Source organism: Streptopelia decaocto, assembly GCF_964273445.1.
Source record: "Streptopelia decaocto genome assembly, chromosome: 3".
Taxonomy (NCBI): domain Eukaryota; kingdom Metazoa; phylum Chordata; class Aves; order Columbiformes; family Columbidae; genus Streptopelia; species Streptopelia decaocto.
In genome coordinates, this window is record NC_138656.1 from 87,935,236 (window position 1) to 87,961,780 (window position 26,545).

Below are 26,545 nucleotides of genomic sequence, written 5' to 3' on the forward strand. Positions count from 1 at the left end.
CCCAACTAGAGTTACCTATCTTATGAACTTTTCCTTCCTGCAAAGGCAACCAAATTGAGTGCACTTTACCAATATGAAACACTCCCAGGGAAAGTTACATGAACATATCACTTTTTATTACACACTAAATAAAGAGATCACTCTGTTACAAGCTAGGGTCAATAGTAGCAAACAAGTACAGCACTGAATGCTTAAACACTGTTCTTGTCAGCTCTACATGCAACTGACAGTCTCAAGCTACCATGTAGGAGTACAGGTATTTGCTGAATGTTTTAAAGGAATAGCCCATGACTCATAAATCAAATGGTATCTTGCAGTAAAGAAAACAGAAAATGCAGCCTGAGTTAACCTTGGCAATTCATAATCACGGAAAAACAAATTCTTGATGGCGATCTTAGAAATATTCTTCTACCTGCTAGCACTCTATAGAGGAAACAAGAGCACATGCAAACAACATTGGCAATGCACTGACAAGTATGCCAGTGAATGCTCTATTTTAATAATCTTCCGGTATTTTAATAATGTGCTATTTAACATTTTGGAAGAGGAAAGACCTTAACGATCTAGTTCTGTTTATTTAGTACTGATTTATATCAATGATCAAGTAGGTAAGTAAACAAAATTAAATGTAGTACCTCAGTTTCTTGCTATTTCCCATCATGTTGAGGCCAATTGAGTTCCCTCTAAAAAGTCTCAAGCCTCCAGCTTTGCCTCGCCTAGCATATGGTTTTAGGGAATCACCACTGGTGCCAACAGCTCCAGGCCGACAACGAAGTGACTGTAACAAGAAAATTCATGTATATTAAAATAGTTGTATAAAATTTAAAAGGAAAATACAAATTACAAAAAATTTACGTGTTACTTAAGCTTCATTTTCAGACTGCTTTTATATGAGACTTCATGTAAAATACACCCCATCTACACCCTTACTCACAAGGATTCCTTACTAACCAAAATATTAATGTTTTCAAACTATTTTGAAGCATCTTGCAGTAGTAAGCTATTTCAGTATATATCAAAAACCACAAAAAGCATGGCTTTTGCCTATGACAGGAGTTAGAGGAACACACACATTAAGGGTAGACAGATAAACAGTTTGAACATATGTTGCTATATCAACACAAACTTTCATTTTGTAATACCACACAGATGACTATGCAACATTGTTTAAGAATCTAGCAAGCTTTAAAGATACATTTTCACCACAAGATAAACAGTACTTACCTTTCTTTCTTCACTGAGACTGAAAGATCCATCACTGTCAGTTAAGCTGAGCAGATTTGCCTCACTGTATGGGAGAGAAAAGTAGATACACTGTAATGCAGCAGAGCACCAGCAAAACATTTTAAACACAAAAAGGGCTTTTTTTTCCCCTTCCCTCTCTAAGTTTAAATGTATCACATACACATATATATATATATATATATATCTGCCCAAAACAACAGGGATACAAAGTGTGCAACATAGTGATTCAGATGTATTATGTGAACTTGAAGCATACGTCAAACTATTTCACAAAAGGCAAAATTAGAACGATGTTATTAATTCAAAATATAGAATACTACTGAACCTTCAATACTGTTATGGCAACATTACAGATAACATGAAAGATCCTATGCAATCCTATGCATAAATCGAGTCAGATATCAAATTAACCTATAAACTATAGTTTTAGTTTGTTCAAACATATTAATATTCAAGTATGAAGTTTAAAACCGCAAACTTCATAATGATTTAGGAGAAGAACTCACATATAACTTAATTTTACCCTATAGCAATTACTGCCAAAATATGTCTTACTAAAAATACTGTATTCAGTTTGGCTTAACTGCTCATTAAAATGTGTTTCTTCACTGCTTCTGTCTATTATGTTCAACTATTATAATGGGGAAGAAGATTAAAAAAAAAGAAACCCACCCCATGATATTGTGAAAATGTACTCTTTTCAGTAATAGGCAATTATCCTCAAATAATCTTGAGTATTTACATTAAAACCCCCATTCTATATTTATGCTGATAGAAACGAGATTAGGCTAACACATTCTTGCTTCCAGGAAGCAACCTGCAGATAATCCCATCTCATTAATTCAGATATGGTTACTCCTCTCTTGGCTGCAACAAAATAATACAACTTTTAGCCAACTTGTAATTGCATGTATTTTAGGGCTTTTAGTTAAGATCATTCAGGCAGAAATTACTTAAAAATACATGCAATTATGCCAGGAGTTCCAAGGAACTACAGAACAGAAACAATGATGGGGATGAAGGTGGAATATTTCTTAGGTGCAGGTACGACATGTTGACTGCAATATATGTAGTGACTTCAGTTCTCTATATATAAGGTCACCACTCAGGACTCAACCCCTCCCAATTTCCTAAAACCTTCTTCCATGCACAAGATTTCCCTTAATGTTACGATTTATTCCTCCATCTTATGCAATACAGATATTTCTTCTGCAAAATAAAATTTAAAAGTTTTTGACTCGTAGGGCCAAAACTGCAGACCCTGAAAGTTGAGGAGATAATACTGCGCGCACAGTTGGTTTTGATATGGGAAGAATTTTGTGAATGTTAACGCTTTGCCAGCGGCGCTGTTGTATTTTCATTTCGTTTAAAGACCACAACAATTCTAGGTGCAGAATGGTAAAACAAAGAGTGTAGTGAATCATGACTAATTTCCAGGGTAAAGTGTCACAAACCCAAAAGAGTATAGTTGTACTTCTGTACAGACTATCCATGGATATTGACATTTTAAAATATTGTAATATTTTTTTAAAGTCTCTTTCAGGACAGATTATTCTTTCAAGGGAGGCCCACTGAGCTTTCTCAACCCTTCATCAGAAGACAATGAGTTTAACAATTTCAGAAATTTTCCAGATCCTATAAGAATAAATAAAACATTGCAGCACAAACATAAACAGCCGCTTATGGCACATGGAGCTGTGTTGGCCTAGTGAGATCTTTTCATCTCTAGATACTTTTTCCTTCTTCAGCTCCAGCTCATACAAAAATCATGATGATTTTCAAAATGCCCTTGTACACTTCTAGGGCTTCAAGATGCCACCATAAAGCAACCATTTTAACAAAGGCGTTTTGGGTCAGTGAAAGAGAAGGTAACAGACTACAAATAAAGAAACACAGAAAAAAATCCTTAAACCAAACTGAACAAGTTTCATGATGCAACTAAGATGACATGACTAGAAAAATATTTGGGAATTGGATGTTTTTAAAGAACCAGTATTTTTAGATTTTAACGAATGCAAAGTATATGCACCAGTACCAAAAAGGCTGTTTTTTCAGACAGCAGGATACATAGCAACTGAATAATGTCTATTTGCTCATGCATCACATGCTTACAGTTCTCTGCTTGAAATATGCAATTTATATAGACAGGGAAAAAACCCACTATACCGAACTCCCACATACCAGACAATACCATATTAACAGTATTGAAATGAAACCTCAGTAGTTTTGCTGGGAGAAGGTGATGCCTGCACACTTTGCCACTTTTAGCCAAGGAACCGGAGAAAGAGATTTTCACATCAGAACAATAACTTCTAACTTTTCAATATTTTAATTAAAATTTTATAACAAATGAAAGTTAAGTCCTTACTAAAATTAAGAAAAAAAAAAACAGAAGTAATTTAGGTAAGCAGAGTTCTTTGCAAAGGGCAATTCATAATTACTTTTTCAAAGCAACCCAAACTTTAAACTTCTGTTGATCACTAAGGTTACACTCCAATGAGCTGCAAGCATTCTTCTCTCAACTACCAACTGATGCAGTCATGTTTCAAACATAATTGGAATTTACTTCTGAAAACCCTCACAGATAAAACCAGGCAGCTGACATATTTCCCCTCACAGCGCACTGTGTACATTCTTTATTTTACATTACATGGTGGTAGGCAGCACATTAAAAAAAGCCCTGGTATCAGAGGTATAAAAGAAGCAGTGATATTATTCAAATCATGCACAATGCCACTCTATCAAAAATAACCTTAGCTAAAACAGCTAAAAATTAAGAACTGAAGCTCTGAACAGAAAGTTTTTTATCAATTTAAAGGTTATAGTGCCTTACTAACCAGGTCAAAAGAGAAGCATAAACCAGCTATGTATATATGGGACGTTTCTTGAGAAAGGAATAAAAAGAAAAAAGGAATTGAAAAAAAGGTAAACAGAAATTTAGAAAAAACCCAACTTATAATTGTTTTCCCAGTCAGGAATACAAGTGAACAAGCAGCTTATCCCCCTAAATAAAATTAAACAAAAATGTAAACTTTTTGAAAGAAAATGTTATTTAAGAAATTATACCACAATGCAAGTAAATTAGACAGATGCATTTATTTGTATCCAGTTTTTTGACAAGGCTACTCTTGAACACGTCTCAGTGGAAGTCCCAAGTCTGGGCTATTTAAAAAAAAAAAACAGTATGACAGACAAGACAAACTGAGCCCATCAGTTTACAAAACCACTATGGGGCATATATTGAGACATATTTCAAACACATTTACTGAGCTATTACAAAGGAAGTAAATATAAACTGGTCTTTTTTTCTACTGTTCTACATAAAGGTTCCTCTCCTCCTGTGTGATCTCCAAGTACAAAGCAAGAAAAAGTCTTAAGTCACTTGCTATCACCTTGATTGTTATCTTAAGTAGATCAAATCTTGTAAATCATCAATAATGTTACTTTTACTCCTTCAAGTGGACTGACAAGCATCTGCAAGCATTTACTTTGGGATAAGATACTTGTCAGTTCCCATTTTGAATTTCCATAACTCATGCTGAGTATCAACTCCAGCAGTACTCAAAGAAATATATATTGTGTTGGGTGATAATTTATTTTTCCAAATCTTCTTCAGTTTACAGAAGTTCTTTACTCTTCTTGTGTTCATTACTTCACATGTTACCATTACCAGATGGCTCATCTAACTCCCCAAATCAGTTAAACAACGCATTTCTTTTAAAATAAACTACCTCCTCTAAAAATGCTTTGGTAGGAAGTCATCAGCCACATATTTTTTGCTCATCTCACTGTGGAAAGATAGTCCAAACAGACATCCAGTATTGACCAACAACATTAGCACAGATCTCATGGGACAATACAAGAACACAGCTAATCATTTAAGCACTGGAATGTTATTCTTGGGCCAGTTCAAAACAAACTATTGTGTGTCTGCCATTAGGAGGGTAAAAAGCTGTGATAAGGTCAGACACTAAAATACTGGTGCCTCAACAACAAGCATGAGATGCATCCATATGTTTGCTTCAGATTTACAGCTCTCTCCATGCAGAAATGCACTAAGTTCCAAGCATTGCTTGTAAATATCAGCACACCATAACAAATAAGAATGACATACAAAAAAAATTGCCAGAATGCATACTTATCGCATAGTATACTCAAAATATTTGTGGGACACAAAGCTTTATGCTGGAACAATTCCATGAACTAAAGCTGATAATCTTTGAAATGTTCTGCTAAGGATAAAGGGAGTTCAGAAAGACAAGCACAATTTGCTGTCAAATCATCTGTTTTCACAAGATTTCTTTCTGTCAGTATTTTGTTACACAAAGCAAAAACGTATCAGAAAAGTAAAATAGACACGTTATTTGAAAATGCTCAAAGCTTACAAGGCAATCGAGACAAAAAAACCCCTGGTGTTACCAGAAGTAAATATGTGGGCAGCTTAAAACATAAAGCAGTCTGGAGGGAAGGAGAAGTTGCCTGAAATGGCATCAGAGGACGGGGAAGCAAAAAAGGCAGGATCTCCAGTTTAAGCCAATTTTCAACTACTCTTTTATCTATACTTCCAAATAAGATTCTGCATAATTCATAGGTACAAAGACTAATTACTGATGTGAGGAGGTAATAAAATTTCAATACTGGCTAAGGCAAAATTGTTCATTGTACAGAATGTCTGAAAGGAATGAAAAATCACTCAGAAATACCATCTTAAAATCAGATACAATTATATAAAACATATGGTCCATAATCATTTTTTAAACTGTTTTTTTAGCATCACTACACTATGCATATCTCATCTGTGTTCTTAAGTCAACATCAGCTGCAGACAGATGGAAAACAGCAGTGAATTACTACAAGAAAAAAAGCTGCTATGCTTACAAATGTGAGTTATTTTTATTTCTCAAGTATAATGCAAATACTAACTCTATTGTATGTACTGCCACTACCTTTAGAACATATTACTGTGCACCAGAAATAGATGTAAAATTGCTAAGAAAAAAGCAAGTTTAATTTTAGAAAACCGAAACGCCCCTAGTTTGAGAACCTTTTAAAAATTGGTTTTATCTTCTGATACAGTTCTGTTTAATGTTTACCTCACACTTCAATGAACTCCTGAACTCATGTTTTAATGACGAAAACATCACATTTCTTAATGTTTTTTTAAGATTACAGCATAGCCCGCTGCTGCAGCTTAGGTGGTTATGTGTCTACGAATATTTTCCATTCTCCCTTCCAGCACACAATATTTGGCAGAATATTACAAGATAAAAGTTCATATAAGAATTATTTTTGAACTTGAACTAAAGGATTCTGTTTCTCTTTATCAGAGATCCATAGCATCCTTTTAAAACTTGCAGGTCCTAGTCTCTAAATATCTAAGAAAAACAAATAAAGCTAACATGCATTCTTCATGTATGAAATGTTGTTCTTTTAAGAATTCTTTAGTCTTTTTTGGAATAAATGCATTAATATTGAGAAAGCATATTAGTAACAATAAAATGTCACAAGGACAAGTATGTATTCAAACAACACACATGGGGTTTAAGCATCAGTCAAAATCCAAACATACGAAGAAATAAATGATCTGAGAACAAAACCAGCCACAACTCTACCCAGTGAAATAAGTACAAGGGAGAAAAACCTAGAATCTTTTAAGCTCAGTTTAACTTGATGTAGGCCTACAGCTATTGAAGTACCTTAATCATAAATGTGAAGTACTGATTAGCATCACCACTAAAAGGAAAAGTTGAAGCTCCATGTTCACAATTAAATTTACATTATAATGCATTTTTATATGGCAATACCATTTAAAATATTTGAAAACATTTTTCTCAATCACTGACATTGTCAAGATATTATATATTGTTTCTTATTAATAAATTACAAATTTTTTTATTTATAAATAGACACTTCTACTTTCAATAGCCTAGATAAAAGCATTCTTACTCTTTCTCTGCATCTCCTTCACTTTCTTCAGCATGATCAAAGCTCCAACTATTTTTAAAACCTCCATCTCTCTTGGACTGTGATCTATCCAAAGCTGAAATGAGAACAAGTTAAGGTAAGTCTTAATTTCAAGCTGAGTAATTAGTTAACACAAACTAGAGGAGTAAACCCGATGTATATTTTTTCCACAAGTATTTATTTTGTTGACGTCAATGTTTATCATTTGACAAAATGAGTTCATCAATGAAGTGGTGATTCATTTTCCTAAATAAATAAAAGTATCTCTCAACACCTTGATTACTAATGCAACAAAAGTTAGCAAGTTATTAAAAATGATGACATGAGGTAGTTTACAAGGATTTCAACTGTTTTACTTACACCTGTAAAGTTAAGGGCTCCTTCTCTGATATTAACTATATGCCACGCAGAGAAAGGGTCCTCACATTTATGATTGAAATGTGTAATATCCAAGCACATCATTAACTTTTCCAAATAAAAGCAACTGCCCCAAGTAAAATTTCAACATTTTTTTCCTTTTTTTTTTTTTTTTTTTTTTTTTTTAATTCAACATCTGACACTGACCTGAACCCTGGCTGAAATTTCAGTGTTAGCATAAACTAAGTGAAAACCTGGACACTCTGATGTCATACTACATCAAATTTCAGTCTGATCTACTGCAATATCTAACAGTATGGACATTTTCAGAAAATATGATAGCACTCATAAAAGCACAGCACTGTTCATCCCATGACCTAATTCTTGTGGCTAAGAGCTCTCTCACAAGAATTCTGTATGACACACTATGCATCAGCTTTGATTTTGGTATAATTTAAATGTATCTTTTCCTAATATGTTTTTCTTTACATAGTTGGAAATGCATTTAGAATAATGAAACTCTATGTTTTGATAGAAAAGAAAAACAAACAAACAACACAGCCAACAACAGATGTCTAGGGTAAAGTATAAACAGTGTACGCAAAAACATTTATTGCATATTCAGCCTCTGCTTCCAGCTACTTGCATCTACTGAGGACTTCTTAAATCACGGGTGATATTTTTGTGTTTAACAGCCTTTGCTAGCCTGTTTTTTCTCCCCTCTTGCTTTTTTAAATCAACCCTACTTTATAGAATCAACATCATCTTGCAGCAGATAGTACCCCAGCTTAGTTACACATTATATGAGTAAGTATCTACTTTTGTTTGTCCTGATCCAACCTGGCATCTTCTGCTCCTACTTAGTACTCCACTTCTCCAGTTCCTCTACTTTGGAACATAGTAATAAGTTATCCTTCCCTATCCACTCACGACTGCATAGATCTATGTTGTGTTCTTTTACCATCATACTCTTCCCAGGCAGAAAAAGAAAAAAACTGAGTCTTTCTACTTTAAAATTTTTCTTCACATAAAAGTGGTTTCACGTCCTTAAATGACTCTCAATGCTTTTCTCTGAACCTGTCTACTGTACCCTTTTTGAGATGCGGATACCAACACTATGAGGAATATTCAAGATACATACATGCCATGAATTTCTACAGATGCAGCATGATGCTTCCTTTTCACTCTTTACTCCTTTCCTAATAAGCCTTAACACTGGATTTGCTGTTTTCCTTGCTATGGAGTACTGCATTCATCTTTACGTACTAGAAAATTCCATCTTTCACTCACAACTGGTAAGAACTGGTTCAGAGACAATTATTATGTACAAAAATTCTCTTTCCTACTTCTCATTCACTTAGATTACTTGGCATTTATCTACACTGAATTTCACATAACCCAAAAAGTGAGCATCTGCAATTTTCTATAAATAGCTAGCCATCACACTAAGTCAAGTAGAGTCTGCAACATCTTTGTCACCCCTCTAACAAACCCTTTTCCTTTTATCTGTGCACCAACCTGAACACAGAACCTTGTGGAATTCAATGGGTTACTCCTTCTATTACCAAAATGAACCAGTTTTGCCCTCTCTTTCCATCTCTTGTTAGTTCTTCCTTATACAACTATTCATTTTATCCAGAGGCAACTCTGCCTCCCCAACAGCCTTTGGTAATGGACTCTACAGAGAGAACGATGAAATTAATGCCGGTCATTACCATTTCTACAAATTTAGGTTCTATGGTCACAAAGCTCATAGATGTAAAGTTCCTCAAACACCTCCACTGCCTTTTTAAAAAGCTGCTATCACATTAGCTACCTTCTTCAGTTGTAGCAGAAAGACGATACTTAACACTCCACAGTCATTAGCTCCTTTATCCCCGAGTTCCTCTTACAACACTGGGATGAATGCCATTTGATCCTGCTGCCTCGTTCACTGTTTACTTAATGTACTGCAATTTCTTCCACTGATGTTTCACTTTGAGTCATATATTCTATCATGTTCCATCTTAAGAAACATTCTGGCACGACAAACTCCGTAAGTGTTGTCAAAGCGAGTGCAAGCAATTCCATTTTTCAGCTATGACCCTATATTCTCCAAAGCCACCTTTTACAACTTGGTTGTCTACTGATCCTACAGATACTTGAGAAACCTTTCTGCTGAGTTTGAAGACAAACTTAACAACAGGTTTTATGACTGTTAATCAATTTTTTGTCTACCTCATTATAATCACAGGTTTAATCTACCAGCTTTTATATTATTTCTACTTCCCTCACTCCAGACAGAAGTTTAGATTGAAGATGGATGATGTTTTATTTCAGACATCTCTCATTACCCTGCCATGCCACCACTTGGGGGGCCTTTTGAAGTCTATTTAAATAAGCAGTATATATTTGCTGTAAGCCTCCAAGATGGTGTCTTTAAAAAACTCCCAAGCTGTCCGCAAATACTTTACACTCCAACTGCATCTTTTAGTTCCCTTTCAAAAAGCTTATTAGGATTTTCTGTAGTCCTTTTTTTGAATTAAGCATTTCTGCATTGGATGGTTTGCCTAACGCTAGAGACCAGCTCAGTTGCCCATGGAAGAAGAGTCTTAGTATCCTAGCTCTGCTCACTCAGCCCTGCATCAATTTTTACTCTCTCCAGCATTCCTGGTCCTGCCAAAATGCAAATCTAGAAGTTTACCATCATGTTAGACAGACTGTTCACTTAACAGAGTTACTTGTTCTGAATGGTCACTTGGAATCCAATTCTATACAGGACTGTTTTTTTTAAACAGGGATAAGAAAGCATCTGTCACACAGGCAAACTTTCTAACTATTTTGTAGTAAGACTTGTATTTGGAAACTCCATGTTGCAATTTTTACTATGTACTATCAAGGCCATTTTAATCAGCAAGACACTTTCAGAGCCAGAATGAAATATTTAAATAAGAAATATTTAAATAAGCAGGTACTGAGTCAACAGAAGCCCATTTCTACAGCTCTGCCCAAGAAAGGCATCATGCTGGAGCAGATTTCACTAGCAATGACAAATCATTTTTTCTCCCACTACAAGCTCCCTTTGGTGCTGTTATATCAAGGGTGATAAGCAATTCTGGGCCTGAGATATTAGATGGAATTTAAATGGACATCTAAAACACGTGTACCTAACATATTTCACTGCTTTTTTTAAACAACTGTGATCAGTATCAGTTATAAGTAATTTTTTAAAAAGCCAATTAAAAAAACATGCTGAAAAAATATTTTGTATTTTAGTTTTTATAAGGACCTTTATGGCATTATCAACTATATCCTGAAGCCAGCCTTTTAAAAATCCCCATATAGTCTATTTGTGTAAAACCAATTAACAACTTTTGGATTACAAAACAAGGTATGTTTACAGGAAGAATGGCAGAAAGTAGATTAACGCTTTTAAATTACTGTGTGTGGGCACTGTTTTGTAAACTCCTTAGCAGGAGTTACTATCATTCAGCAGTGTCATCAAGCAATCCCTAAATGGAAGGAAAAAAGTTCACAGTGAATCTCCAGGGAAAAAAAGAGCAAAGTTGTGCATCTGAAAAAAAAAAAGTATCCTTTAAAATGAAGCCTGCCTAAAACACTGAAGTGAGGAGTAACATATACAGCACTTAGTAAAGTGCTGGTGTCCAACAGAAGATAACATCTTAAGATTTTTTTGCATGTCTTGTACCTAGTGCTCTACCACAAATCATTCCCAGAAAAACATACTGATTTCTTTTTATGGTTTTGGATATGATGCTGTATTGAGTTTGCGTGGCAAGGTTTTGGTACTGGGTGGTTGCAGGGGTGGCTTCTGTGAGAAGATGCCAGGAGCTGCCTCCCACTGTGTGACAGAGCTGGTTCCAGCTGGCTCCCAGATGGACCCACCACTGACCAAGGCCAAGACCATCAGCGATGGTGGTAGCACCTCTGGGACGATTCATTTATGAAGCGGGAAAACACTGCTGTGCAACAACAATCAGTAGAGAGGAGACAGAATATGTGAGAGAAACAACTCTGCAGGCACCAAGGTCACTGCAGAAGGAGGGGCAGGAGCTGCTCCAGCCATGGGAGCAGAGACTCCCCTGCAGCCCGTGGTACAGATCATGGTGAGGCCGGCTGTCCCCCTGCTGCCCATGGAGGTGGAGCAGATACCCACCTGCAGCCCAGAAAGGTTCCAACACCAAGGTAGGTGGATGGCCTGGACGAGGCTGTGACCCTGTGGGAAGCAGGATCAGGCTCCTGGCAGGACCTGTAGCCGCTTGGAGAGCAGAGCCCAGGTTGGCGCAGGTTTGCTGGCAGGACCTGTGACCCCACAGGGGACCCACACTGGAGCAGTTCATGAAGAACTGCAGCCCATGGGAAGAACTCATGTTGGAGAAGTACATGGAGGATCGTTTCCTGAGGGAGAGACCCCACACTAGAGCAGGGAAGAGTGTTAGGAGTCCTGCCCTGAGGAGGACGGAGTGGCAGAGACAACGGTGTGACTACGTGACCACAACCCCCATTCCTTGTCCTTCTGCACTGCTCAGGGGAGAAGGCAGAGAAATCAGGAGTGAAGCTGATCTCATAAAAAAAGAGAGAGGTGGAGAGAAGGTGTTTTTACATTTGTTCTTACTTCTCATTACCCTACTTTGATTTGATTGGTAATAAATTAATTTCCCCAAGTCAAATCTGCTTTGCCCATGACAGGCTTTGCCAAGTGATCTCCTGGTCCTTAAGACCAGAAGCCTTTCATCATATTTTCTCTCTCCTGCCCAGTGAGGTGAGGGAATGACAGAGGGGCTTGGTGGGCACCTGGCAACCAGTCAAGGTCAACCGACCACAGATGTCAAATGCATTTACCAACTTTTCTAGGAAAGTAACATTTTCAGATGTATCACTGAATTGTCAGAACTCCCCACCACCCCTGGAATACAACTTTAAGATTTCTATTACAACACACAGAAGGTTTTACAAGTCTTTCATTTGCTGAGATCACATTTCTTTCCGTGTCTCCAAGATCCACCTTAAACGTGAAACCTAAATCAAACAAAGGCTTGGTTCAGGACCAAGGAGTTTTAACAGGAGGACATGAAGTTTACATTATTCTTCCTCAGTTACCCTAGTCTGGATAAAAGAAATAATACAAGCCTCACCTTGCAAATGCTTAGGCCGTCACAACTGCAACCAATTTATTAGATATCACAGTATCACAGTATGTTTGGGATTGGAAGGGACCTCAGAAGATCATCTAGTCCAATCCCCCTGCTGGAGCAGGAACACCTAGGTGAGGTCACACAGGAACATGTCCAGGCGGGTTTTGAATGTCTCCAGAGAAGAAACAAACAGGTAATTTTTTCATCTCTAGCCTTATGAACCCATGTAATTCTCTACTTACATAAGACTTTTATTACTAGACTGGAGAGATACTAAAAATTCAGAAAGTAAGAAGCAAGTTAGTACTTTTATAAGGAAAGATAGATATAGGAGAGATATCTTCCTATTTTATAGGAAAAATTGGAGGATAAAAGGTTAGGATAGGCTAGGGACAATTTCTGAACTGCCAATTTACTCTTAAAATGTGAAAAGTATATAAAGCTAACCAGCCATTTCAAGGAAGATGACACTTGAATTGGAATTCCAGAGTACGATTTCTGTGGCAGATCAGTATGTGATGTTAATCATATATAATCTCAAATTCTAAACACTGGAAGAATTTTATAGAATAAGCAAAATACAGCACGAAACCTTATGTTATGCATCTGATTTGCACACTTCTGATTTTAGACTTAGTTACACACTGTGGGATCCATTTGCATTAAAAAAATGTAACCTTGTGCAACTGAGAATATAGCAGCACTAAACAAACAGCAATCTGTTTTTAGAAAGTGCTGAAGGCAGTTACATACAGAATAAGATTAATAACCTAGCCTAAGTACCTGGAAATTAGGCAAGCAACACTTTGAGAAGGTTTCCAGGTTTGCTGCAATAATTGGAACATCAGGTTGAAATAAAGCACTGTATCTATATACCAAGAGAAAAAAAAAATCAAGAAGTTGTATTATTTAATATTCCTGGATTTATCCTGCAAACTTTCAAAGACAGTGTCGGATAGATATTATCTCCGCTATAAAAACATACAGAAATTAAAGTCCAGAAAGGTTCCATGCCTTCTACAAGAAAATAACTTGCAAATGTAGGACAGAAGAAGAAACTCTAAAATGTTGTTAAAAATTCACCTGAATTGGACAGCATAAAAAGCACACAAAAAGAGAACACTCAAAACCAAGAAAACCTCAATAATTTGGTCAAATGAAAAAGGCACATCTCAGAAAAATATGAATACAGAAAAGGCGAGAGGAAGATGAAAGAGTTAGTTAAACTCTAAGCTGTGAGAAAAATTTGCATGCACCTTTCTGTAAAGGCCAAAGACCTGGTTTCTTTCCTCATTCTTAGTGACACCGGCAAGCTTTCAGACCCATATAAGAGGGCAGTCAGCTCGATTAGATTGTTGATATGGCTGAAAAGGAACATAGACCAGTTCCACTAACACTTCCGCAGCCCCGGATTAGTTTTCTGCCAATTTGGTTCCTTCAGCTAACTCGCCATGAAGCCAGAGAAGTGCCAGTGTTGACCCAAGCAAAGCTGTGAGCACCCTGTCTCTGGGAGGGCTGGCAGGATAGTCGCTCCGAGCAGCCCAGGGCAGAGAGATACTGGCTGTGTTGTACATTGCTGGCAAAATTACATGCATGTCCATACAATATGGCCCCACACGGGGCTCCCCTGCAAATACATATGCAGTTAAAAATAAAGGAAATAATGTCTGCTTATAAAACAAATAAATGGAATCAGAGAAACGCAACACAAACACCGGCAACAGCCTCCTGCTCGCTTTAGATAAACTATATATTATACTTCAAATCCCTTTACAATTAGATATCATCAATGCAGTGAGGCATTGATGCAATGCAACTGCATTACTGCATTAAAAACACAGAAATCTCTGTAATTACAAACTTCACTAGACGTAGCGAGTTTATGGAACATTGACAACTGCTAACTAAACCACAGTATGCTAAAATTCTCTAAGCAGGCTTTATTTAAAAAGCTAAAAATTAACTTTAGTGTCACTGGAAATATAAGCATTTTATCATTAATAACTTGTAAAGGCAGTGAAGATGAGGAAGTGCAATCGATCAACTAATTTTAAAAAACAAAATAACGCATGCCAGCTCACTAATTGCACCCAGTTATCAACTTAGTTTTCAAGAAATGTAATTCAAAAGACAGCCTGAAGCAAAACATCCAGCTTCTTAAGATACCATCCTGTGACTGAAGTTTCAGTCATCTTCATCCAAATATGTGGTTACATGCTTATCTTGATCTATCAGTTCTTTCTATCACTGAGCTCAGGGTACATCTTTCTTCCAAATAAGGAACAGAGTCTTTTCCATCTAACAAAGGCTTTTCTATATGACAAACAACCTCTTTACTACATTAGTGGCAGGCTTTTTTTTGTTCGTTTTTATGATATTCACCCGTTAAAGATTCAGCGGCAATATATTTGCCTTATGGCAGAACTAGTAATCTCTAGTTAAAGGTTTACTGTCCCACTGTGTCAGGTATATGCAACCATAATAACCTGAACCAGAGTAGGCCAGGAGTTCATTTTTGAAGGTTTATTCACAACCGTAAAGGCTAACTTGAGCAGTTAGCCTTGGTAGAAATAGTTTCAATGGACTCTACTAAGTGTTTCTAACAGAAGTAAGCCTCAAAAATTACAAAGACAATTGTAAATACAAAACCTAACATCTACTGCATAGTTCAAATTCTCATCTAATGGGCTTTTGAATAATCCTTCTGTTACACTGTTGTATTAGATTCTGTCATCAGCAGGATAGTCATATTTTGGTAAATGAGCCATAAAAATTGGACATGCCAAACAAACACAACACTATATCCTACAAAATTAATGAAAATACATCAGTAGAATGAATTTTAGTACAAGTCAAACAACTGTATGGCACTGGATTAAAAAAAATGGTCATGAAAATAACAAATATTTTTGCAACTGTTTCTTACAGACATAAATATTTAAGATTACGTGATATTCATCATGTTATATAGTATTATGTTCTGCCACACCAGCAAAACATTATTGGTATTTATCACTCCTAAAACATCATTGTGGGAAGTCTTATTTTAAAAAACCCAAACAAAGAGACTTTGCTACAGCTACAGCATAAATAGTCTGAAAACAAATAAACAAAACCCCAGGAAGGCTTCTCACAGAGTTTATGAATCATCACTGTTCTTTATTTATAATCATTCAAGATTTAGTCAGAGAAAGATATCCCAAATTCAATGTCTTTCAATCCAAATTATTCTTTCATAGGAACTACTGGGACATGCATTCAGAAATATTTCCTTGCCTCACGCAGCACTTGGAGCACTTGCCCGTTAACAAAACCATTTTAACGGCCTGCCGACCAACCTGGAAAGAATAACCACAGCCTGTTAATTTATTCCCTCCAGTCTCCAGCCTTCACCATAAACTTGTTCTGCGCAGAAGTTAAGCTGTTATTTAAAATAATTGAATTTCCCTGGCCAGAATAAAGCTGCTGTTACACAACAATATTTATTCTAAAGTTTAAACTATATAATACACCTCAACCTGACTTAACAGCTCACCAGAGAGAGACGAAAGGGGGAACGTCCTACACTCCTCTCACATGCAGAGTCTGTCTGCTCTCCCCGATGCAAGCCATTGTCCTGCCGCTCATAATCCCCCTTCGATGAGTAAATTCAACAGGGGTTTGGCAAAGAGCCAGTCTGGCAAAACACTACACAGCAAGTTCAATCTCTCTGGCAATAAACTGATAAGTCTCGGTGGTGGTGGACAGCCACAAGACAAACCACAAGGCTGGAATGCATAGGTGGCAAAGGGGGAAGAGTAGCAGATCTCCCCCTCTTTCCCACCTGCAGCAGCAAGCACTAAGAGCAGCACAGCTGCAACACAGAACTCGCTCTAATCAGTTAATAATGTTCTGTTGCTCCCTATGCCCAAACCAGTTAATAATTTTTAGCCTTGCAAAGAAAACCAATAAATAGCTGGCATGCAGCTTTACATCCAAAATGGAGTCGCAGCACGATAAAAGCAGCAACGCCACAGTTCACTGCTTTAGAGAATCCACACACCAAATTTATTATTCCCCTGTATGAGACAATAGCAGTGCAGCTTAATCATTTTACTATTCTTTGGACAGTTTATTTTGAAAGAATTACTTTAAAATTTAATATCCATGCTACAAATTTCTAGCGTACATTAGCTACAAGATATACATACTTATGCATTTATTACAATCCTTTTAATAATCAACTATCCCCATATAGTAGAACATAATTCCTTCCACACATTACTTAGAAAAAAGTTACTGAAACAACAGCACTGCAAACCCACTCTTTCTTTAACTCATAGCGGACATTACACCATAAATAAAAACAAAACAACTTCTCAAAAGTTATTTGCCCTTGTTAGCCACAGTGACCAAATAACCATTAGCCATTCTGTATTCTAATTTATACTAGACTGTAATTCAGAGATTGAATTCCATTTGGCACAATTCCCAGTTCTGTACAGGGAGACTACAGCACAAAAGAAAATCAAATAAGTTTTTGGTACTTTTATGACATTGCACTGAAAGTACTTAAAAGACATCTCACAAATGTGTCTATGTACTAATGAACTACTAAGCTCTTCTTACAACGTAACAGCAGTTCTCAAAAATGCTTCCAACCTAAACATGTGTCACTGAATTAGGCAGTGATTTAATGCCTAAAAGACAACATTTGGTTTTAACTCATTATTTTAAAACCAGTTATCTTTTCCACATTTACTAAAAGAAATGAAATTTTGTGGCCTTGGCAGCAGAAAAGAATATTTTTTACCTTACATTTGTGAAGGATCAGGGAAATAAGGATTACCAGGTAATTTGTTTTGCATCAATACATCTGTCAACAAAGGCTGCGGAGCACCCACTATGGAAGTGCCATTTACTCCCGTGAATATGACTTTCATAAGCAACTGACTCGACCAGCATGACACATCAACTTTGACTTCATTGCAGCTTAAGATCAGCTTCACCTGAAAATATTACAAATGCTAGGCTGTTAAATACAGTAATAGGAAGCTTAAGAACACATACTTTAAAAAATTCAATATGCAAGATAAAATTACCACCAGGTTTAATTCTATATATTGAATAAGAATTGTAATATTTTTACCAGTGCTTTAATATTCTTATTTTTAAGCAAGAAGTAATCATGTGGGGAGCATCAGACAGATTTCAACCTATGTAAGAAGATCCCTACCTTAAAAACCTCCAAATTGAAACCAAATAGGTGCAAAAACATGGGCCCAAAGAAAGGAACTTTCCAAATCTGCTTTCCCCACCCCAGCCCCAATGGAAGTACCTTTCAGAACAACCAAGAGAAGAACTACATTTGCCCTTTTACCCCCAAAAATATTTTGTTTCCTGTATCTCTAAAGCCTGCCCCACCACAACAGCTCCATTTTTATCTTCTTGTCCCAGCCTCCTGCAGTATCTTAAGCTACCCTGTACACTCCTCCACTCCTTTCTGGAGTGTGCACACACACACAGAGCCATTCCCTGCCCTGGGTACCAAGTCCTCTAGCTGCCCTGAGCCCCAACTGCTCAGTCAGTGCATGTAGGGACACCAAGCAGCACCAAACCCAACCTTGCTGAGCCAACACTGAAACCTTCACTTGAGTGACACTAATTTTGACTTCTCTGTTTTATGGAATTGGGCAAGTTCCACAAAATTTCTAGCTATTTACTTTTGAGATCCCTATAAATCTACAAATAAAAGGATTTAATAGTTGTTAGTGGGAAGGGAGTAGACAAAATAATGAGAGAGACCTCAAACCATTTCATCTTCTTATAAAGCAATATTTAAAAGTGGCAAGTTTGGTGATTAGTCTCACATTAGAGGACCAGATACAACACAGAACAGCTAGACACCCCTCAGTTATGTCATTTAAGAGACACAGCTAAAACTCTATAGAAAAGGTAAAGTCTGATACTGCACTGAAATGCATGCATAGTCTTCAAGACATAATGGTAATGAAAGCCAAAGTTGTTGAAACTATTATAATAAATAATCCATTATGTTTTATCCTTGTACATAAAACAAGAAGCAGAGGACTAGAATAGCCAGACAGGCTCATCATAAAAGTATCTGTGCAAGCAAGACATTTGCAAAATGTTGGTTTATGCTTGCTATCAAGCCACATATTGATGTTATTACTTCCATTATTACTATTACTTTTGTATTTATACTTACATAAAGAGTGCAAGGATCTCTTCAGGAACATTCTCCATTTTTTTTTTGGCCATTAAAAAACAGTAAAATTTCTGTGCTTTTTCTGAGAAAACAGTAGTGCTTTACTACTAAATCCAAGAGCCAGAAAACAACAGATGAGGCATCCCATAGAAGACAGTTACTCTTACACCTGAAGCTTCTATGTCCCACTTCGCGCAAACTTATCCTAGCAGCAGCTACTTGAGAAAAACACCAAATAATAAATGCCTCCAGAATGATAACCAGAAAATTGCACACAGATGCTTTCCAATTAACAAAGCTGAGGAAAAGCCTGAATCTTACCTGTCAAAATTAAACAGAAGGTGATAATGCGGAAGAGGACTTGGACACAAGCTATTACTATGCAATGCGCTACCGAGCATATTACAACATATGTTATAGAGCATTAATAAACAAGTGAAATTTCTAGTATCATTCTATATGCTTTAAGAAGCAGCCTTTCTTTTTATTTCATGCTACCTATCACCCAAGCTAGATTGGTACATACAAATAACGAGACAGAAGATAGTTTCAATTTGACTTTGCTGAGAAATAGTTCTCAACAAGTGGGTTGTAATCCTAGAAACTAATCTGTCATTGAAGTCAATGAGAAAGTTTCTTATTCTTGAACTCACTGGATAGGACAGCTGAACAAAGGTTGAGAAGACAGATATACAGTGCTAGAAAGAAATTCTGGATGGGTCGGAGGACTGAGAGACGTAACCAAGCCATGGAAAAGTCACAAATTTCCCACTTTCAGACAGAAAACTACTCTCAAGAAAAACAGAAGAAAGGAACAGAATATGTCTGGGTATTGATGAGACTGATATAAACCACAGAAGAATTCAGCAGCATAAAGCACGAATTTGGATTATGATAAAGGTACACAAGAAGGTGGATGATACGTGAAAGATCCCTTCCCCTCATTTTCAAGCTAATACCTCATTCCAGTAGGTCATAAACAAAGCATCAGAGACTGCTTCAATTAAAACTATTAATAATTAAATTTCACTATTAAAAGAAAAATCAAGAGTCATAAGAGGTAGAAAATTTTAAGTGTTCTATCTGAATATAAACTCCACTCTGCCCTCCTAATTTGTCTTACCCCATCAGAGACTTCTCAATATGATAAAGGAAAAAAAAAAAAAAAAAAAACACAAAACAAACAGAGAAGGCTGACCACCTCTTCAAATGGTAGCTCTATGTCTACACACTAATATACAAAAGCTGTGTGTTTCTGCAGCATTCCAGAATCTCAGCTACCTTTAATAAAATACACAAGTCTAAAACCCTTTCCTTGGTGCAGGCAATTCTTCACATGCAAGCTGAATGAAAAACAAAGCAGAGTCCTCTGGCAGACAACAGCGAAGTTTCTTCTGCTGTCGCTAATGTGTAGTCCATACTTCTCTACTGCTATTAGGAAACCTGTTCCCAAGAAAATGGAATGAAAATTGAGCAAATTCCCATCATGATTGCACTGAAATCTCTCAGCAGTTCTGAAGGTAGTGACTGGCAACATTCCTTAGAAAGGAGGTCCTCAAAAATTAACTTCAGTATTGGTTACCAGTATAACTACTGTAACCACCAGGAGACTGAAAAATACAACAGGAAGGAACAAAACGTTTCTTTCTTCTGGAAAATACCTGCATTTAGGAATACTTTGAAGTATGCTTGCTATTTACTGCACAAACACAGGGAAACTTTACATTTAAGGCTGGAAAAGAGAAATTACAATTTCCTTGCAACTCAGTAATATCCAAGGAGGCAGATATAACACAAGTTCCCAACATTTTTCTCTAGGAGTAATGATGAACAGTACTCTCTATTCCAACACATGGATCATCCCCCTATTCTAAATCCAAACAGATTTGCCTGTCATTGCTTTGCATTTTAGGTGTGACTATCAATTAAAAAACACGGGAATTCCTGCAGATGGAAATATACTAAAATTTAGGCCTCCAAATCCGGAAAGAATTCCCACTTTGTTAGTGTTAATTTTCTGCATATTCTGCCCATAACTTTGAAACCTTACCATAGGAAAGTAAATTCAAAAAATTAGGGAAAGGTTTTACTAATTCCACTTGCCAACTAGCTTAAATAACAAAAATAAGGTACTTGCCACACTTCTGAATTCTAACAGTTCTAACATTTCAAGAAAAGTAATCACACAGGTCAGGTATATCAATGTATATGATGTGTATCAACCATTAGCACTGCTCCAGAATTATAAAAAACGATGCTTTAAAAAGAGTCAAATATTAGAGTTCTAGGGATCTTTTTCACATTTTGCATAAAACAGTCTATGCAACATAGCATAAAAAATGATGACACATTAGATATGCAAAACTAGACAAAAAACATGTACTAGTATGAATCACTGTGTTCAAGAACAGCATTACAGGCAACAGATAAAACACTCAAGGAACATGCTTCCGGAATGACCATTTTGTTTTTATTGGAGAATAAAATAAAAATATTAAAAGGAAGCACTTTAACAGCACCATGACAGTCATATTTCTTTATTGCAACATCTGTTACACTAAATGAGAGAAAAGCAGTATCTTATTGGACATGTGGAATCAAAACTAAAATTCTGAACTTAAAAGCAATTAATTTCATGTAACTGTATACCGATCTTAAATCTGACTGATAGTTAACCTAAGCATGACAGCATGACAAGTTTCTGTGTGTGTATATATACACACACACACACACACACACACACATATAGGTACATATTTAAACAGCACAGTTTCCATTACACCAAGTTCAATTAGTAATACACCTAACATACATCTGGCACACAATTAATTGTTTTGCGGAGATGGTGAGAGAAGTCCTCCCCTTCCTTTCTACCAGCCTTTAATATAACACTGCCAAAAACATGAAGTAAACGGTTTCTAGTTGTTGCTTATGCAGATTCCAACAGAATCCATGAAATATATACAGCTCAGCCTGGTTATAACTCCAGGTTCATGTATTAAGCATCATCTTGCAACAGAAGTTGCCATATTTCCTTCTCTATACACCGCTATTCCTGGTTTTGTCCACCTTACAGTTGTTTCAAAAGTCTGGCACCCTCGTGCTTGTCTAGTGTTTGGATAATGGTGGTTCTTAACATCATTAGGTTGATCTAACATGCTGCTGCATGTTTCCACATTACAGATTCCCAAAAGCCCCATATATATATTCATACACATACATACTATGCCTTTACCTTTTCCTATAAAATCAACTTCCCTAAGAAGAACAACTCAAATAACATCTGAAAGCCTTCTTTTTCCTTTGCTTCAAATTAATACAAAGTTTACCAGCTCTTACTAGATCTGCTACAGTACTAGCATTCCATTTGAACTTGGGCCACCCTCAGAAATTTTTTGCCAACATCATCCACATTAGGTTTTCCTCAGACGTGTGTGCACACTCTTTACGATTAATGATGTGATAGAAACCCTAAATTAACACATACCCAAAAAATAGAGAAACACAAAAACAGCTGATAACTTGGTTCACCAATCCAGGAATACTGAAGCTTTGAAGGGGGATGCTATCCAGTGTCATATTGGCCCTGCTCTTGGAAAAAGATCTCAGAAGTAAAAAATGTGTGAGTGTTGCACATGAAATCTGTCTTTTCTTAGCCACCTGTCCAAACCCTAAGTAGCCAAGGTGCACACAGAAGACAGTGACTAGTCATCAGTCTAGTTGTCTGGACAAACCACACTATACTCTGTGGAGAGAGTTTGGGAAAAAAACTGGGTGTCTGCATTTCACCACCAAACACTTTACAGGTAGGAGGGAAGGAACATGACAGTGGTTATTTATCAGAAAGAGTTTCTGAATATCATATTAATTTTTCAAAACAACAAGCAGTATTTTGTTCATACAGCACTTCTATTTCAGAACCTCTAGTAATATAAAACTCAACGTACTGTAGCAAGAGAAAATCTGCAAGATATATGTTCTGCTTAACACAGGTACTACAAAATCTTCAATGCTAAACTTATCCTTGACTTGAAAAACTCTACTTATGAGAAGTAATTTAATTCATTAACATATATTTTTCTTCGTTATCGTCACAGTAATTTAGCAGAATGTAACAGACTATTGGCCTATGTCATCAGTATATGTGCTTAAAGTAATTTTGCAAGACTTCAATAGCAGGTTGGTGGAGTCTTTCTTATATATATGTTTATTTTTAATTGTGAAATTGTAAAGGCTCAACAGTTAAATATATTCGAATTTCAGGAGACTTCTTCCATTAAAATCAAAGGCTTTACGGTGATAAAAAACCCCCACCAAACTCGCACATCAAAAACATTACTCAAGGCTTTATAAGGCTAAAGGTTTCTTTCAGTTGCGGCTGATAGATCATCATCATCTTCGTATCACAAATGTAATATGTGATGTGATCCCCCTTACAAAATTAACCTTCCTTCCAGACCTTTAAAATAGCATTTTAGAAGCATGCGAGACTCATTTTACGGTTGGGGGGAAAAGTCCGGGCTAGGCCGGGGCCTGGGAGCAGAGGAAGGCAGGGCAATGCAGCGGGAGGCGGCAGAGCCACCCCCGCTTCCCCTCCTCACCTAGCGCTAACCTTGCCCGGCCGCCCACCCCACAGCAGATTCCTCCCGCTGCAAAACCGGCCCTGGCGCACCGAGCTCGGGCTGCTCTCACTGCTCTGCCTCTACAAAGAAAACACTGCACTTCCAAAGCCTCCGAAAATTAAAAGAAAGAAAAAGAAATCAAATCGCCTTCACCAACCGCTCCCTCAAAAGCAGGTCTTTTTACACCAAACCACCCCTTACGGCACTCACCCTTCCCCCACCACGAAGCCACCTCTCATTGTCGTCGTCCCCCAAAGGGGACCCATTCTTCTTCCCCCCCCGCCCGATGCACACACACGCCCGCCTCCCCCATTCCCCAGTCTCTACCGTGCCCCTTCCTGGTTGCCAGAAGAGAAACGCAGCCCATGGGCCACATTCCCCCCTCTCAGCCGTGCACGCACCTTCCAGAAACAAGCTGTCTCTACAGCCGTCGCCGCCGCCGCCACCGGCCATCTTCCTGCTGCCGAGCCTGGCTCCCTCACTCCATCGCCCAGAGAGGCGGCGGGGCCTGGCCCTTCCCCCGGCCTGCGCGCTCCGCCGCCCACCCCCACTGCGGAAGGCTGGGTGACCCGCAGCGGCGGCGCCGAGGCCCGGCCCTCTCCCGCTCCCTAGTCCGCGCGCACGGCGGGCCGGGCCGCGCTGCCTTTCGGCCCCGTGCAAGAGGAAGCGGCGGCAGCGCGCCCGCTCCTCCCTCACCGTGTCCGCCACCAGCTGCTCCCCGAGCAGTTGCCAGCCGGGCCTGGCCTGGCAGCCGCCGACGGCGCCCGGCGGGGTAGACAGGCCCGGCTGGAGCTCCGCCTGAGGCTCCTACGAGCACGCGGGGAGGACGCGGAAACGGTGCGCGCCGCGCGGCCGCTCCTCTCCTCCATGAACGGTGCGGCGGGGCCTCAGCAGCGCTCCCCTGCCGAGACCCCCGGCTCGCCCGCCACCCGCAGAGAGGGCCGCCGGCTTCCCCGGCCCCTAGACGATAAAATGGCCGCAGCAGGGCTGCGCCTGGTAATGCTTCGGGCTCTGCCGCTCCCCCCTTGCTCAGCTCGGAGGCAGCAGCTTCGGGGAGGCGAGGAAGTGGCTCGGCCTGCGCCAAATGAATGAACTTTGAGGAGAGCTGGCGTCCATGGCGCAGGACTGCGGCCCGCCGGCCTCACCTCCTCAGTCTCGGGCAAAAGGCCACCAAGGCTTTGCGAATTCTTAGCAATCATGAACAACTCTGCGGCCCTGTCACGGCGTATTTAAATCCAAAACTTGGATTCTGCAAAACATACAGCGTTGCACGGCCAACTGTACAGAAATCGCATGTCATGACCTCAGGTGTGTTTGACTTTTAAAATTAAAAAAATCCTTGTTTAGCGTGTAAGGTTTTAGATTTTAAAAAGCTTTCTTGTGAACCACAAGTACCTAAGTACCAAAACCATACATCCATTAAAAACCAGAATGTAAACTATGACAGTTTAGAGTTAGGGAAAGCCAGATACTCTTTTCTTGGACAGGTTCCTTCATCTAAAATTCTACTGACCCCACTGTAATAAGTAATGGTCAAAATTGTTATTGTTGAACAAATCGAGTGGAACTCAGTTATATTATGCATGTTGTTGTGAGCAGTAACTGTGTTTGTGCAAGTTTGGTTATGTTTTGTAGAACTTTGTAGTGGCAGTTAAACCAAGGCCTGAATGCCTGGATAAGGCAGCAAGGTCAAATAGGACAAGCACCCCCCCAGTGACTCAGCTTCTCAAAGCCAGAAACCAGCGGCGTCCAGTTTCTCAAAAGGCAACATCTTCCACAGCAAATTCTCCCACAGCAACACCTTCCACCAATCTGGAGAGCTGCTGGATGCCCGCGAACAGCATCAACCAATGCATGAACACATGTAAAACTTATATAAGCACCCACGAAGAGTGGAGGGTGTGCCCGTTGGCGGAACCGAGTTCCCCCGGTCACCCAGCGCTGTTTTGCCTAATTCCCGCTTGCTTTAAATTCGCTTGCTCAATAAAATTGATTAATTGGCTTAAAAACTTGTCTTCATTTATAACACCACTGACACTGCAAAATTGTGGAATTTTTATGTTTAATTTGAAGTACCTAGTTTCTGAAATTACGAATCACTGAAAAGTGAGCTTCCAAAAATGCTTGAGCCTAAGTGTTTTTAGACTAAAGTCCTAAATTAGGTAAGTTGAAGACCTAGTGTATATGAAAATTAAAAGCTAAAGAGGGGAAAAGTCTTAGTTTTCCTTTTAAGTCTTCTAAATTTGTTACTTTCATTCCTGAATTTTCTGTATTGACACCAACAGTATGCATAAACTAATGTGTTTTAAAATACTTAGTGAGTGTGCTTAGTTTTTACACAAATAGTAGGTAAAAAGAAGCAAAGAAGAGCTCAGAGCTGGCCTGGAACAAGACACAGGAGACATCAGACTGCTCCTTGAATGCTGTGTCACACCACTAGAGCTATCAAGCAATTAGAATTCCAAAAGCTGGAACAGTGTTGGCAAACCTACATATCTCAATCTTAAAAATCTCCTTGGAAATCTCTAAAAAACAGTTTGCTGAAAGAGGGATCTTAAAAAGTCATTTCATTAGTAATAAAATTAACAGGAAACTATTAGGAAAAATCGGTGCAAGCTACTTATACAGAAACCAGAAGACCGTATATTTAATAGAGATCTGGTATTAAAAAAAAAAAAAAAAAAAAAAAAAAGGAAAAAAAGAAGAAACAAGTAAATTTAGAATCTAATTTTTAAAGAATATTTTATAGTATCTAAGAAGGGCATAGTCTAGACAGAGGGTTTACTGTGCAGGTTACAGCATCAATCCACAGAAATAAGTTCCTATTCACAGTTGAGACCAGACTGGTCCAGGTCTACTTAATTCTTCACAAGTTTTTAAAAACTAAGGGTTATGAGTTACAATCATGAGTTATTTGAAAAAGTGTTTGATAACACAGTAGTGTGCTTTTGTTGATCAAGTCAAGGCATGAAATACAGCTTCATGGTCTGATTTTTAGTGAACTGAGTCAAGTA

The 26,545-nt window shown here is 38.1% G+C and overlaps 1 protein-coding gene across 2 annotated transcripts in view; it reads right to left on the reverse strand.

The window, feature by feature from the left end:
• SENP6 (SUMO specific peptidase 6) overlaps positions 1–24,646 on the reverse strand; it is a 75,415-nt gene extending 50,769 nt beyond the window's left edge. Inside the window, exons 1-4 of one of the 2 annotated variants that reach the window (XM_082047576.1) lie at positions 23,933–24,646; positions 7,192–7,285; positions 1,225–1,288; positions 636–778 (exon numbers count right to left, since the gene is read on the reverse strand). In XM_082047576.1, the coding sequence (XP_081903702.1) occupies positions 636–778; positions 1,225–1,288; positions 7,192–7,285; positions 23,933–23,984 (353 nt within the window). In that variant the 5' untranslated portion in view covers positions 23,985–24,646. The remainder of the gene's footprint in view (positions 1–635; positions 779–1,224; positions 1,289–7,191; positions 7,286–23,932) is intronic. The other variant, XM_082047577.1, reaches the window with a different exon arrangement.
• Between the last annotated feature and the right edge of the window lie 1,899 nt (positions 24,647–26,545).